At 44.1% G+C, this 12,607-nt stretch overlaps 1 protein-coding gene across 3 annotated transcripts in view; it reads left to right on the forward strand.

Moving 5' to 3' along the window:
- GFRA1 (GDNF family receptor alpha 1) overlaps positions 1-12,607 on the forward strand; it is a 219,800-nt gene that overhangs the window by 60,478 nt on the left and 146,715 nt on the right. For 2 of the 3 annotated variants that reach the window (XM_003254986.4, XM_030806568.1), the window contains exon 5: positions 1,340-1,354. The exons of the other annotated variant lie outside the window; for it this stretch is intronic. In XM_003254986.4, the coding sequence (XP_003255034.1) occupies positions 1,340-1,354 (15 nt within the window). The remainder of the gene's footprint in view (positions 1-1,339; positions 1,355-12,607) is intronic. 3 annotated transcript variants of the gene reach the window in all.

Genomic DNA, 12,607 nt, shown 5'->3' on the forward strand with positions numbered 1-12,607 from the left:
TGTCTGTATCTCTGCTGGTGTTCTTTTGTCTTTAAGTTACTGAGTGAGAAAGCATGAGCAAATGAGCGTACTTTTGGAGTGAGTGGGAGGCAGTATAAGCAGGGGGAACCTGAATCCACGTGGGAGATGTCAAAAAGTACTTGGCATTTGTACATAAGTTTATGAAAAGATATGTATGAAAATGTTCATCACAATTCCTAATTGCCAAACGTGGAGAACAACCAAATATCCACCAACATTCGAGTGGAGAAATAAACTGTAGTATAACCCCACAGTGAAATACGACATGGCAGTGAGAATGAATGAGCTACCATGTGCTACAATATGGATGATCAGTCCATTTACATAAAATTCAAAACCAGGCCATTGAATTTCTGGTGGGGGTTGTAGTTAGTGACTGCTTATTTGTTTATTTTTTTTAACTAGATGTGTGTGTGTGTGTGTGTGTGTGTGTGTGTGTGTATTTTGAGATGGAATTTCGCTCTTATTGCCCAGGCTGGAGTGCAATGGAGTGATCTCGGCTCACTGCAACCTCTGCCTCCTGGGTTCAAGTGATTCTCCTGCCTCAGCCTCCCGAGTAGCTGGGATTAAAGGCACCCACCACTGCATCTGGTTAATTTTTGTATTTTTAGTAGAGATGGGGTTTCACCATGTTAGACAGGCTGGTCTTGAACTCTTGACCTCAGGTGATCCGCCTGTCTCAGCCTCTCAAAGTGCTGGGATTACAGGCGTCAGCCACCATGCCTGGCCCTAGATGTGTGTTTCCTGGTGTCAGTGTAATTGGCATTTAGGGTGTTTAGTAGCTTCTCAATATTTGTTGAAAAAAATACATTAAGTTTTTCAACCTTTCTAACAGACTTTGACCTTGCTTGTTCCTCTGTGGCCTTGAATGAGTTACTTAACTTTCTGGAGCCTCAGTTTCCCCATCTATAAAATGAGAACTATAATAAAACTTACTTTATAAGATTGTTGTGAAAGTAATATTAATATAATAGCTGCTGATTTTTCTATGTTTACTATGCACTGGGCACTGGTCTAAGCTCTTAAAATGCATGACATCATTTGTTTACTTTTTCCCTTACTTGGATCTATTTTGTGGTTTAGGGAACTGCAAGTCACAGAGTTAGTAAGTGTGAGGCCAGGATTGAAATGCAAGCAGCCTCATTCCAGAGCTTGAGCTCTTAAGCATTGCCCTCCTGAGTTAAAGGAAATATGCATGGAGTGCTTAGCAAAGTCAGCATATGTCATCATCATATTGTCCTTTTCAACATTATTATTAATATTTTTTCTCCTCTCTTTCTCCCCTCTCCCCTCCCCAATTTTTCTTCTCTCTTGGCAGATGTTTTTCAGCAAGGTAAGTTCACCATTTCTTGCCTGCTTTTTCACTGGCTGGGCTCTTTGGGGAATATGGGTATGATCTGTGTGCAGAGGGTTATGGGGCTTCCCATTCTCTATGGACATGTCATATGGGACTTCAGGGACACCACGAAGACAGTGGCTTAAAGTGCCATCAGCCTCCCTGAGCCTCTGCTGTCCAACCTCTGCTTCTTCCTCTGAACCATGCTTGGGGGTAGGATGTAGACTGGACAGCTGGGCAGGGACACTTGGAGAGGGATCTGTGGCTGGGCCCTGGAAGGAGGGAGGGATGCTGTGGGCCTGGTGAGGGCTGAGACTCTGGAGGGGAGTCTGGGGGAAGGCCCCTGTCCACTGGGGCTCCTGCATCCGGCCCAGCTGCTGCTCCTTATACCATTGCCAGTGGAGATTTCTTTGCCAAGCAAACATGCCACTGTTGTAGAGGTGTGGCAAGGCCATGGCTGGCTGGCCACTTCATGCCTTTCAATCTCGCCATCTGGGTCTGTGACTGAGATAGTGTCAGCCAGGTGAGAGTGTGCAGTGTCATCTGTTTTACCAGGCAAGGTCATGTGCTCTGAGGAGCTGGAGGTGAAATCCTAACCCCACATTGGCCCATGTTTTAGTCCCCACTTAGGATGCAGAGCAATTGTGCTCTGGGGTGCAGCAGGAGACTCATGGGTCATGGCCTCCTCGAACCTTCTGGATATACTTCAAGGGGGAATTGCCTTTTTATCACAGTTTGACACTACTGGGTAAAAGTAGCAGGGTATCACTGTTTGTAGTCAAGCTGGGAAATATGTTGGTAGCACACATCTTCTGTGTCTTTCTGGAATCTAAGGCTGGCTTTAGAATAAAAGAGACTGGTTTAAAAATACACCCAGGCATTCCATAAATAGCTTCCAAATAATCTTACAGGCTTGGTATTTTCACAACTGTTATTTCACCCCAAACATGCAGTGTGTGTTATGGAGAATATCTGCTTTCTCTGATAGAAGTGCAGTTGTGGATAACAATGAGGGTACTGTTGTATTGTCTTTTAAGAGTCTGGAGTCATAGACTTACTTTTATAAATAATTCATAAATCCCAACAAGCTATAAGTAATAAGTTCCATTTGGCTAGAGACTAAGAGATGAGCAAAATTGAAAAGGTGTCGTGACTTTCGTGTAATGAAAGTGCTGCTGTCAGGGCCTGTTGCTGCAGTGAGTTTTCTTCCTTGACAAAGTGGGGGGTCATTGGGGCACTCTAGGCAGATCATTTTTTTTTCTGTGAACTAGAATGTAAGCAACCCCACACTGAATTGCATTTTTCTTCTTGAAACACAAAACATTTGAGTTTGGAAAGTCTTTCTGGAACATGTGTGTTGAGGCTCCTGTAGAATGGGGAGAGGGGAAGCTGGTGTCAGATCTGGCTTTTCTACACACAATGGTGAGCGTTCATGGTGGTTGTAATTGGCAGAAAAAAATGGCTTACCAGACTGCCTCTGTCAAGTTTGCCTTCTTTTTTAATCAATCATGCCATTCGATTGATGGGATTTGCCTGTCAGTAACAATGATATGCGGAGCAAAAGTTATAATCATCCTCAAATCACCAGCTATGGAGACTTAATAACATCTGCCAGAGATGGAAGCCACTAGCTACCCATTGCTCTGTGTGTCAGTGGTCGGCAGCTCCCTTATAAGGTATTACTTGGATTTCAAATGGAAGGAACTGAACTTGCTTTTGTGAATTATTTACATGGCTGTGGCCATATTGGACCATTTTGTATAGAGACACATTCTCTCAAATAATGGCAAAGAGCTCGCCCGTTGGTACCCCTTCCTTACTTTGTTTCTGGCCATCCTGCTTATGAAAATATTGCTCCGTAAAATGTTCAGCTGGTGACAGTTACATCAGCTCTGTGTCTTACAGACAGAATCTAAAACCGTGATCTCCACAAGGTCTTCTGTGGTTGAAACTCAGGGCCAGAATTGTACCATTAAGTTGAAATATGGGGATGATGAATTGTGCTAGAAATCAACAAGCAGAAAACGACTTAGCTTCAAATGAACAGATGCCACTGCGTTGTCTGAGGCCCATGCACACAATGGCAACATTGAGTGGCCCTGCCCTCCTGGACACGCCATGGGCATCCAGGCCCTGCTAGCTTTGACTTGGCCAAGGAGTCATGGGCAGTTGGGGGAAACACCGCTTGATAAATGTGTGCTTCTGGCAGTGAGGGAGGGAGGACTCTGCCCAGTGGAGTCCCTGCCTATTTGGGTTGCTGTGCACTGTGGCAGGCAGAAGAGGGAAGCAGGCTTGCAGTTGACAACATCAGACGTTCTCAGAGGAAACAGAAGTTATTTCCTCTGGATTGCATTATCTTATATTTCACTACAGATCAATCTTGTTATAGTAGGTGACAGCACAGCAGTTATTGCTGGGTTTTTCTCTGCCGTGTCTGTGGCATGTGCATGTGAGAGTGTGCGTCTACCTTGCTCTCATGTCATTTTATAGCTTCTTTCTGTTCTTTCATCTGTAAATGCCACTTGCGACGCTTAGACCACAGAGTCTGAGGACGGTCAAGGACCAGCGGGCTTGCAGCTGGGCCTTTCTACATACGAGTTCCAGGGCCATGGGGCCATGTTTTCAAGGAGACTTAATTGACCTACATTCCCTGTTGTCCACAGAGACATTGCGTGGCTCTCAGGAATTCCAAAGTACCATAGAATTGCTCTTCACAATTTCAAATGCAATGGAAAATTCTATATGTGCACGCGTGTCTAGGGTCTTGAGTTTTAGGGCACTTTAATACCAATCGTTTACTAATGATGAAGTCAGGACCACACAAACACACATGCACGCCTCATTTGAAGTTACTGAAGCACCTTTTGAATGCTCATCCATTGCCTCAACCTTGATTCTGAAATCGAACAGAAACTGAGCAAGCCACTTGGAAATCACAACAGTACCACTCAGCAGAGCATTTTAAAGCGTAAGTGGGCACAGTATAAAGATTTCACCATTTAGTTCATTCTCCCTGCACTGTCAGCTGAAGTCCCTTAAAGACTCTGAGCTCAGAGAGGTATAGCCTTTCCTCCTCCCTTATTCTCATCTGGAGCCAGGATCTTGTTAATGGAGAGATTTTTCTTCCGGCTCCAGTAATTTGCGATACCCCTCAAACACAGGGCATGACATGTTTATTCTGTAGCCAGTATATATGCACAGGGCACTTTCTAGACCTTGAGAATAAGTGAAAAAGACAGCAAAGGGTCCTGTTTTCGTGGAACTTATAGTCTAGCTTGAGGGGCATTCTGTAGTCAAGTTTCCGAATAAGGTGAATTCAAACAGGGATGACTGAAGAAAATATCTCAGGGTGATGTGCTGGTGGCTACTAGGGCTGCTGCAGAAGGAGTGGCCAGAGAATGACAAGTAGGGCCAATTATTGAAGTATCTGGGGGAGGACAGAAGGATTTACAAGGTAGGAACACCCCGCTGTTCCAGGCTCAGAAGAAAGCCTGGGGTGTGTCTGGAGTTCGTGAGTGAAGGAGAAAGTTGTGTGAAATGAACAAGGAGAACAGGGCATCTAGGGAGCTGAGAGGAAGGGAGTCGGAGGTGAGTTTTAAGCAGGAGAATGGCATGGTCTTATTCACATTTAAAAATGACCACTCTGGATGCTGCGAAAACACACGGAATAGTACATGAGAAGTGCAAATCAGGACCAGCACTGAGGGCCGAGTGGGAGGCTCTAACTACCGCGCTTCATGAGTCTCTGCTGTCTCGGGCAGTGGGAACGGGTAGCCCCATTCCCAGCCAGCTCACCTCTGCTGAGTGCCCACTTTCTGCTCGCTTTGCCTGAAGAGGGTCTTGTGCCTATGACTTACATCTGCTGTCCTTAAGCCTGGCAAATTATGCTCATCAAGACATCATTAAAATATTCCTATATGTGTCTTCAGATTTCCACTTTTCTGCAATACATACATACATGTGTGTATCATATGTATTACATGCATATGATATATATATATATATATCACATATTTTTTAGCCTCAGCTGAGTACGATGCAGAGGAAAGACACCAAATTCCAAGGTCTCCAGGACCACTGGCAACAAAGAAAGGGGGTTTTTGCGGGACTGTGGCTCCCTTGATACCACATGCCCATTTGCCATGGGTGGCTACTCCCCAGCTCTGCAGAGTGAGGCCAGGCAGGAATTTGGACCCACAATTGCCACATAGCCAGGATTTTCAAGAGAAGCCAGGAATCTGGAATGGTGTGCCAAACCTTACAATGTTTAAGCTTTTAATTAAAGGTTAAACAAACAAACTGAACTCATTTATGGCCAGAATGGCCTCTGATCTCAGATTGGTAACAGGTGATTAGGAAACCTCAGTTTTTATCCAGCAAGGTTGAGACATTTGCAGGGGGAGTTTGGCCAGGTGCTTTGGCCTCTGGCCTCAGTTTTCTCATCTGTAAAATGAGAGAATTGGAGAGATCCCTGACCCTGTTTGTCTTTCGGTAGATGCTCTATCTTGAGAAGTTTTAAGTGGACTTGAGTTAATAGAGTACAGAAATATCCCTTGTGCAGGTTTTGGCTATGCACTAGATAACCTGGGTGAAAGCAGAGGCTTCCCTCATGGTGGTGAATTAAGGTTAAAAGAATGTGGTTTCAGAAGTGTAACCTATTCACATGGCCATTTTGAAACATCAGCTCTTTCCCATGTAGATAAATACTGGAATCCACAATGGATGGCATTGCTTTTATTAATTTGAAGAGAACAATAAATCATAGTTTGGTTTCTGGCAGCCGAGCCAAGCCTGTTAATTGTTGGGGTGGGCTTGTGGTGACGGGCCCACTGCCATTTATCAGGAGCTTGACTTGAGCTCTTTTGCGTATTTCAAACTTATGGGTCAAACTGCTGGGCCTTCGTCTTAGGTTTACTCAGCCACTTCTGAAAACCCATCTGTTATAAAGCTGTGACCCCTTAGCCATGAATTATGCTGCCCCGATAATGTCTTACATTATAAAAGATTGTTTTCTTTATGAGTGTGGGATTTGAGTGAATAAATGAAATCTATTTTTACCACTTCCAGGTAAACATTCCAAGTGTTATGTGATGGCAAACTAGGAAATGAGAAAAATGCATGAACACTTTTATGGTGGAAAGTGGATGGCTCACCAGTCACACTCCTCTGTGCAAATGTTTCAGTAGGATCAGTAGAATATTCGAAGTCATGTAGGAAATGCATCCATCTTTCCGGCACGAACGGAACAACATTACCATTTAATTTTGCATAGATTCACTTTGTGTGTGTGTGTGTGTGTGTGTGTGTGTGTGTGTGTGTGTGTGTGATGTATGAGGAAAATGATAACCAGATTTAAATAATCACCTTCTCTGAGATGTTGTATCACATTCTACGGGGGCTATGCGAGGCTGCCTCTTCCCTGCCAGGTGACCTTGGGGTGGAGCTTTCCTTGTCACAGATTCATTGTGTGCCCACTCCCATCTGAGGGCATGAGTTTGGGGTGAGGTTTTAGAGGGTCTCCTACTGCTAACTTGTCTTCCAAAATTCCTGATCAAGAAAGAAGGAAACTTAGATTTTTTTGTTGAGGTCGTGGCTATAAAAGAAGAGCAGTTTGTCCTTTTAAAGAATATATCTATATAGATAGATATAGTTTTTTTTTTTTTTTTTTTTTTTTTTTTTGAGATGAAGTCTAGCTCTGTCGCCAGGCTGGAGTGCAGTGGTGCGTTCTCGGCTCACTGCAACCTCTGCCTCCCAGGTTCAAGTGATTCTCCTGCCTCAGCCTCCTGAGTATCTGGGATTACAGGCATGTGCCGCTACGCCCAGCTAATTTTTTTATTTTTACTAGAGATGGGGTTTCACCTTGTTGGCGAGATGGTCTTGATCTCCTGACCTCATGATCTGCCCACCTCGGCCTCCTAAAGTGTTGGGATTACAGGTGTGAGTCACCGTGCCCCGCCCCTTTTAAAATTTTTATTGAGAAAATAATAATGCTAGTGTTTCTGTGCATGTGTATTCCAGACATTGAGCTAAGTATTTTGCACACATTTCTTCACTGAATCTACCCCAAACTTTATAAGGTACGGTCATGTGCTGCATAACAATGGTTCAGTCAATGACAGCATAAATGAGGTGGTCCCACAAGATTATAATATTGGATTTTTTCTATGCATTTTCTATGTTTATATATACTTAGATTCTTACCATTGTGTCACATCATATCAAGGGCACATTCTATCAATGTGATTTATGACAGCTGATGTTGATCTTGATCACTTGGCTGAAATAGTGTGTCAAGTTTCTCCACTGGTGTGGTTACTTTCCTCCTCCTTTCCATACTATACTCTTTGGAAGGAAATCTATGCACAGCCTACCTTTAAGGAGTGGGGAGTTATGCTCCACCTCACTGAGGGTTGCCTATCTACGTAAATTATTCTTCTGCACTGGAGACTTGCCACTTATCCCTCATGTATGTATGTATTCAATAACCTCCATCAATATGAACTCATAGATACTTATGTTATGCTTTGAGTTCTAATCTGTTACTATTTTATTTATTTTGTTGCTCAAATTGTTCCCATTTTGGCCACTTGGAGCTCTTTCAGCTGGCTTCTATGCCCGTTTGACATATTCCTTAACAAAAGTAACTTTTTGAGCACTTCTGTAATACTTATGGCACTAGAAGATGCTCCAGGCTCATCATTTATATTTCCCACCTCAATCCCACAATCAATAGGATTGTACAATCATTTCTCCAAGGAGTCCTGGTTCTGATCATTGAAGAATGATACAAGAAACCAAGATCTGGGTGTTAGGTGTGCTTATTGCTACTGGGGTGTCCTTTCTTTTAGGCCCTCCTAGCTGACAGAGCAAATAAGTATATGCAAGTACACTGACCTGTGCATATACACACATCTGTAAATATATATATAACCAGGTGTATAAATATTAAGCATGAGTTCCTCTTGATGTGTTCAACTCTAACCCATCACCACATGGGTCATTCTAGCCTCCTCTCATTGGTTATTTGTAAATTCCCACTCCCATGGTAAGACACCTGGACCAGGATTTTGACTTCAGGTCCATCTACCTGGGTTCAGTCTGCTTTCTTGACACCTAGAGAAGGGCTTTCATCTACCCACAGTGGGACAAAGTCACAGATCCTTGACCCTTTCCAAGGCCAGACATGACTGCTCAGATGTAGAAGTACAAGTTTATTGCATGCCCTTCTGCTTCTACACCAGACCCAGGCTTGTTCTCAGGACTTCTCAGCCAATTCTAGCTTTGCTAGTTTCTCAGTGGGTTTGCCTTATCTAGAGCAGAGGCCAATTGCATAGTGTCTTGTTCCTGTACAAAGGCATTTGTGCTTTTCCCATAGCCCAGGCAAGCCAGGGACAAAAAAACAACTGTTTATAATACTCCAGCTGTTGAGTGCTTAAACCCTCTGTACCTTCCCTAATTGACTGAGTGCTTAAACCCTCTGTACCGTTTTCCCAATTGAGATTGTTGCTTACTGGGGACCAGGAAAGAGCCATCTTTTAAGTCTCTGAGTTTGTCCTGGGGCTAGATTATGAGGCTTCTGGGAATCTCCTGCTTGGGCAGGAGGAGGGTGGTCGTGTGCATGAATGGTTTAGCATGTTTATCTGTCTGGGCTGGCGCCCATGTGCCAACTTCCCCCAGCTGCCTCTCTCTGATGCCCCTTCCCAGATGCCTGTGCTGGTGCACAGTCGCCTCCAGCCAGAGCTGTTATTATTTGGAGACCTGCTGTGAAGGCTGCATCTATCAGCCAGCTGACAGGGGTGCCTGTGGAGATATGTGGAGCCTATTTTCTGATTCTTTCTGCAGCCTCTGATGCACCTGGTTCCCTTCAGCCCAGCAGTCAGAGATTGGGGGCTGCTTGAACCCCTGATGTCTGGGAGCCCCACTCGCATTGTTTTTGGAGCCTGGCTTGCTGGAAGTCACAGAGAATTACAAACAATTGTAGTTGATTCATACGAATTTTTTGTTAGCAGCTGAAGTGATCTTTTGGAATGCAATTTGTGAGTTCATAGAAATGTGTTCTTTACACTTGACAGTAGGTTTGGTAATATGTTCTGCTGATGGCTGGGTGTGGCCACTCATTGACAAGTGGCTTTCTTCTAGGGGATACTGGGCCAGACTTCCTCGAGCCCTGATACCTGCCTTCATTTCTAGCACCCCTCCTCCATCTCACCCCATTCATCTCCATAAGGCTTGGCCAGATTGGTCCCTGTTCTTCAAAATGCTCATCCACGCCTGCCCCTATGTCTTTGGATGGATTGATTCCTCTACATGGAGTTCTTTTACCTCTTTTCAGTACCCCATCCTCAGAAAAGTAGCCAGGGTCTGCCATCAAGGGGGCTGGCCCAGCTGGGGATGTAACATGATTTGGATTTGTGTCCTCCCCTTAATCCAAAATCTCATATCAAATTGGAGGAGGGGCCTGGTGGGAGGTGATTAGATCATGAGGGTGGATTTCCCCATTGCTGTTCTCATGATAGTGAGTATGTTCTCATGAGATGTAATGGTTTAAAAGAGTGTGGCATGTCCCCTTTAGCTCTCTGTCTCTCCTGCTCCACCATGGTAAGACATGCTTGCTTCCCCTTCCACCATGATTGTAAGTTTCCTAAAGCCTCCCAGCCATGCTTCCTGTTAAGCCTGTAATTCAATGAAAGTCTTTTCTTCATAAATTACCCAGTCTCGGTTAGTTCTTTATAGCAGTGTGAGAATGGACCAATACAAGGTGCTTGTCTTTGGTGTGTGTGGGGAGAGGCAGACTCTCATTTCCACATGGTCTTCTAATGTCTTATTATGACCATATTCACAGCCACTGTGACATTTTCCTTTGAAATCTTTGAGAAGATGCCACCCAATGCCCCTTATAGATATACTGCTGCTTTTGCTTATTCTTCAAAACTCAGCCCAAATCCTTTCTGCTGGAAGTCAGGTTGCCTCTGACTCACCCCACCCCCCCAAGTGGGAGTTCTGCCCACCCCTCTGTTAGCACTTTCCTCTCACTCTCAGAATGATCTGTCTACACATCTGGCTTCCCACACCAGATTGAGCTCCTAGAGAGGATGGAGCTTGTCTTTTATTTTGAATCCCTGGGACCCAGTGCAGTGTTGAGCAGATAGTAGAGGCTCAATAGATGTTTGATGAATGAAAGTGGAAAAGAGGACAAAGCTCGGAGGAATCGGTGTTTTGTGTGGGCTGAGAGTATGTACATGCTTCTCATATGTTCATATTTGATAGCCTAGGTCCTTTTATGAGGTTGATGCAGAACTCTGGTAGTGTAATCAATGATCATGTTGACAGTGAATCCAAATCTTACCTTATTCTTGAATCCAAAAATCTTTCTCCGTTTTGTTCCCTCACTACCATTCTTTGGAGTAGGTGGCAGAGATGAGGGGGGTGGGGACAGTGTTTGGACTTAGAATGAATCAGCAAGTATTTACTTGCCCAGATTTGTACAAGGCATGAACAGGGACCCCAGGGGACTTAGCAGATACTGCCTCTGTTTTCTAAGAACCAACAGTTTCACTGGAGACCCAAGGCTGGTTGGTCTGTGGGTGCTGTCCTCTTCCAGTACAGGAGGAAGCTTTACAGATAGGTGCCCCTGAAGGAGAGGCTACTACAAGAATCGTTTTGGAGATGGTTTTGAAGGAAACTGAATGTCTAATTGGGCAGGATAAGGGCAACCCTGGGGAGTGAGGGGCGGGAGGAGGACAGTCTGAATGGAGGTGGAGATCAAAACAAGTCCAGTGTTGTGTTTATGGGATGTTGAGAGGGCAGCAAACCTGGCAGACTCTGGGTTGGGATTGGATGGAGCCAGTTATGGAGCCTTTGCAATGTGCTTACTGCAAAAAAACCCTCTGTTTTCTTCTGCCCCCTAACACTCTCAGTATGATTGAAGAGATTTTTGTCTACCAAGTGAATAGTATTGGCTATTGAGTTTTCCCATTTATATTACTCATTTTTATTACTCCTTTCATTACCCAAGGACTACCAGCCAGTGACTCAGCACTCCCAATCAGCATGAATATTATACCCCTGAGTGGATGAAATTCTACCTCCTTAAGAGGAAAAAAAAATGTTATTTTAGATAGCTTGAAGAATGATTTTCTTGGTTATTTAAAAACCTAGGCAGCAGAGTTTTGACTTGCTCTAGAAAGCCCAAGGAAGTCATTGCACCTCTTTAAGCAGAGAAATAGCATGCACTGTGAGCACACCATAAAACTGTCCATATTGTATGTGGGGTGGCAGAAGATAATGGTTGTTTCTGCTAACTACTGACTTAGTGTGTGCCAGGCATGTCAATGAGCGCTCCACATACATTAACTCGCTTTCTTCCCAGAATGACCCTGGTATAAACTAAATGTTTTTGTTTCCCCCAAAGTCATATGTTAAAATCCTAACCCCAATGTGTTCATTAGAAAGTGGGGCCTTTGGGATAATTAGGTCATAGGGTGGAGCTCTCATGAATGGGATTAGCACCCTTATAAAAAAAGACTAGAGAGCTTCAGCTTTCTGCTCTTTGCCATGTGAGGACACAGGAAGAAAGCCGCCGTCTGCAAGCCAGGAAGAGAGTCCTCACCAAGATCCCCACCCTGTTGGCACCAGGATCTTGGACTTCCAATCTCTAGAACTGTGAGAAATAAATATTTGTTGCTAAATAAATCTTTGTGGTTTCAGATATTTTGCTATAGCAGATCAGGCTAAGAGAAACCCCATAAGAGTTACATACTCACTAATCTCCATTTCTATCCCCAGGTCTCAGATGCTGAAATAGATTCCCAAAACTTAAGTAGAAGTTAAGAAGTCAAACTTTGCAGAAGGTCTTATAGCTAGTGAAGGACTGAATCTGAGTTCAGACCCAGGAAATTGGTCTGAATTCTTTATGAGTACATTACACAGTCATCTTGAAGGGACCAGTAAACTGAGTGGGGCTTGCCACTGGATCAAGATAGACAGTGCCATCATCGGGCCAGAGATCTCACCCAGACCCCAGAGAAATGAAAGCATATGTCTAAGAAGGAGACTTGTACACAAATCTTCATAGCAGCTTTATTCATAATAGCCTCAAACTGGAAATAGTCCAGGTGTCCATCAGTAGGGGAAAGGACAAACCGTGATGCTCATCAAATGGAACACTACTCAACTATAAAAAGCAACAAAGGTTGCACACAACAACCTGATGAATTTCAGAAACATTACACTGAGTGAAGGCAGTCCTTC

The sequence above is a fragment of the Nomascus leucogenys genome, chromosome 3 (assembly GCF_006542625.1).
Source record: "Nomascus leucogenys isolate Asia chromosome 3, Asia_NLE_v1, whole genome shotgun sequence".
Taxonomy (NCBI): domain Eukaryota; kingdom Metazoa; phylum Chordata; class Mammalia; order Primates; family Hylobatidae; genus Nomascus; species Nomascus leucogenys.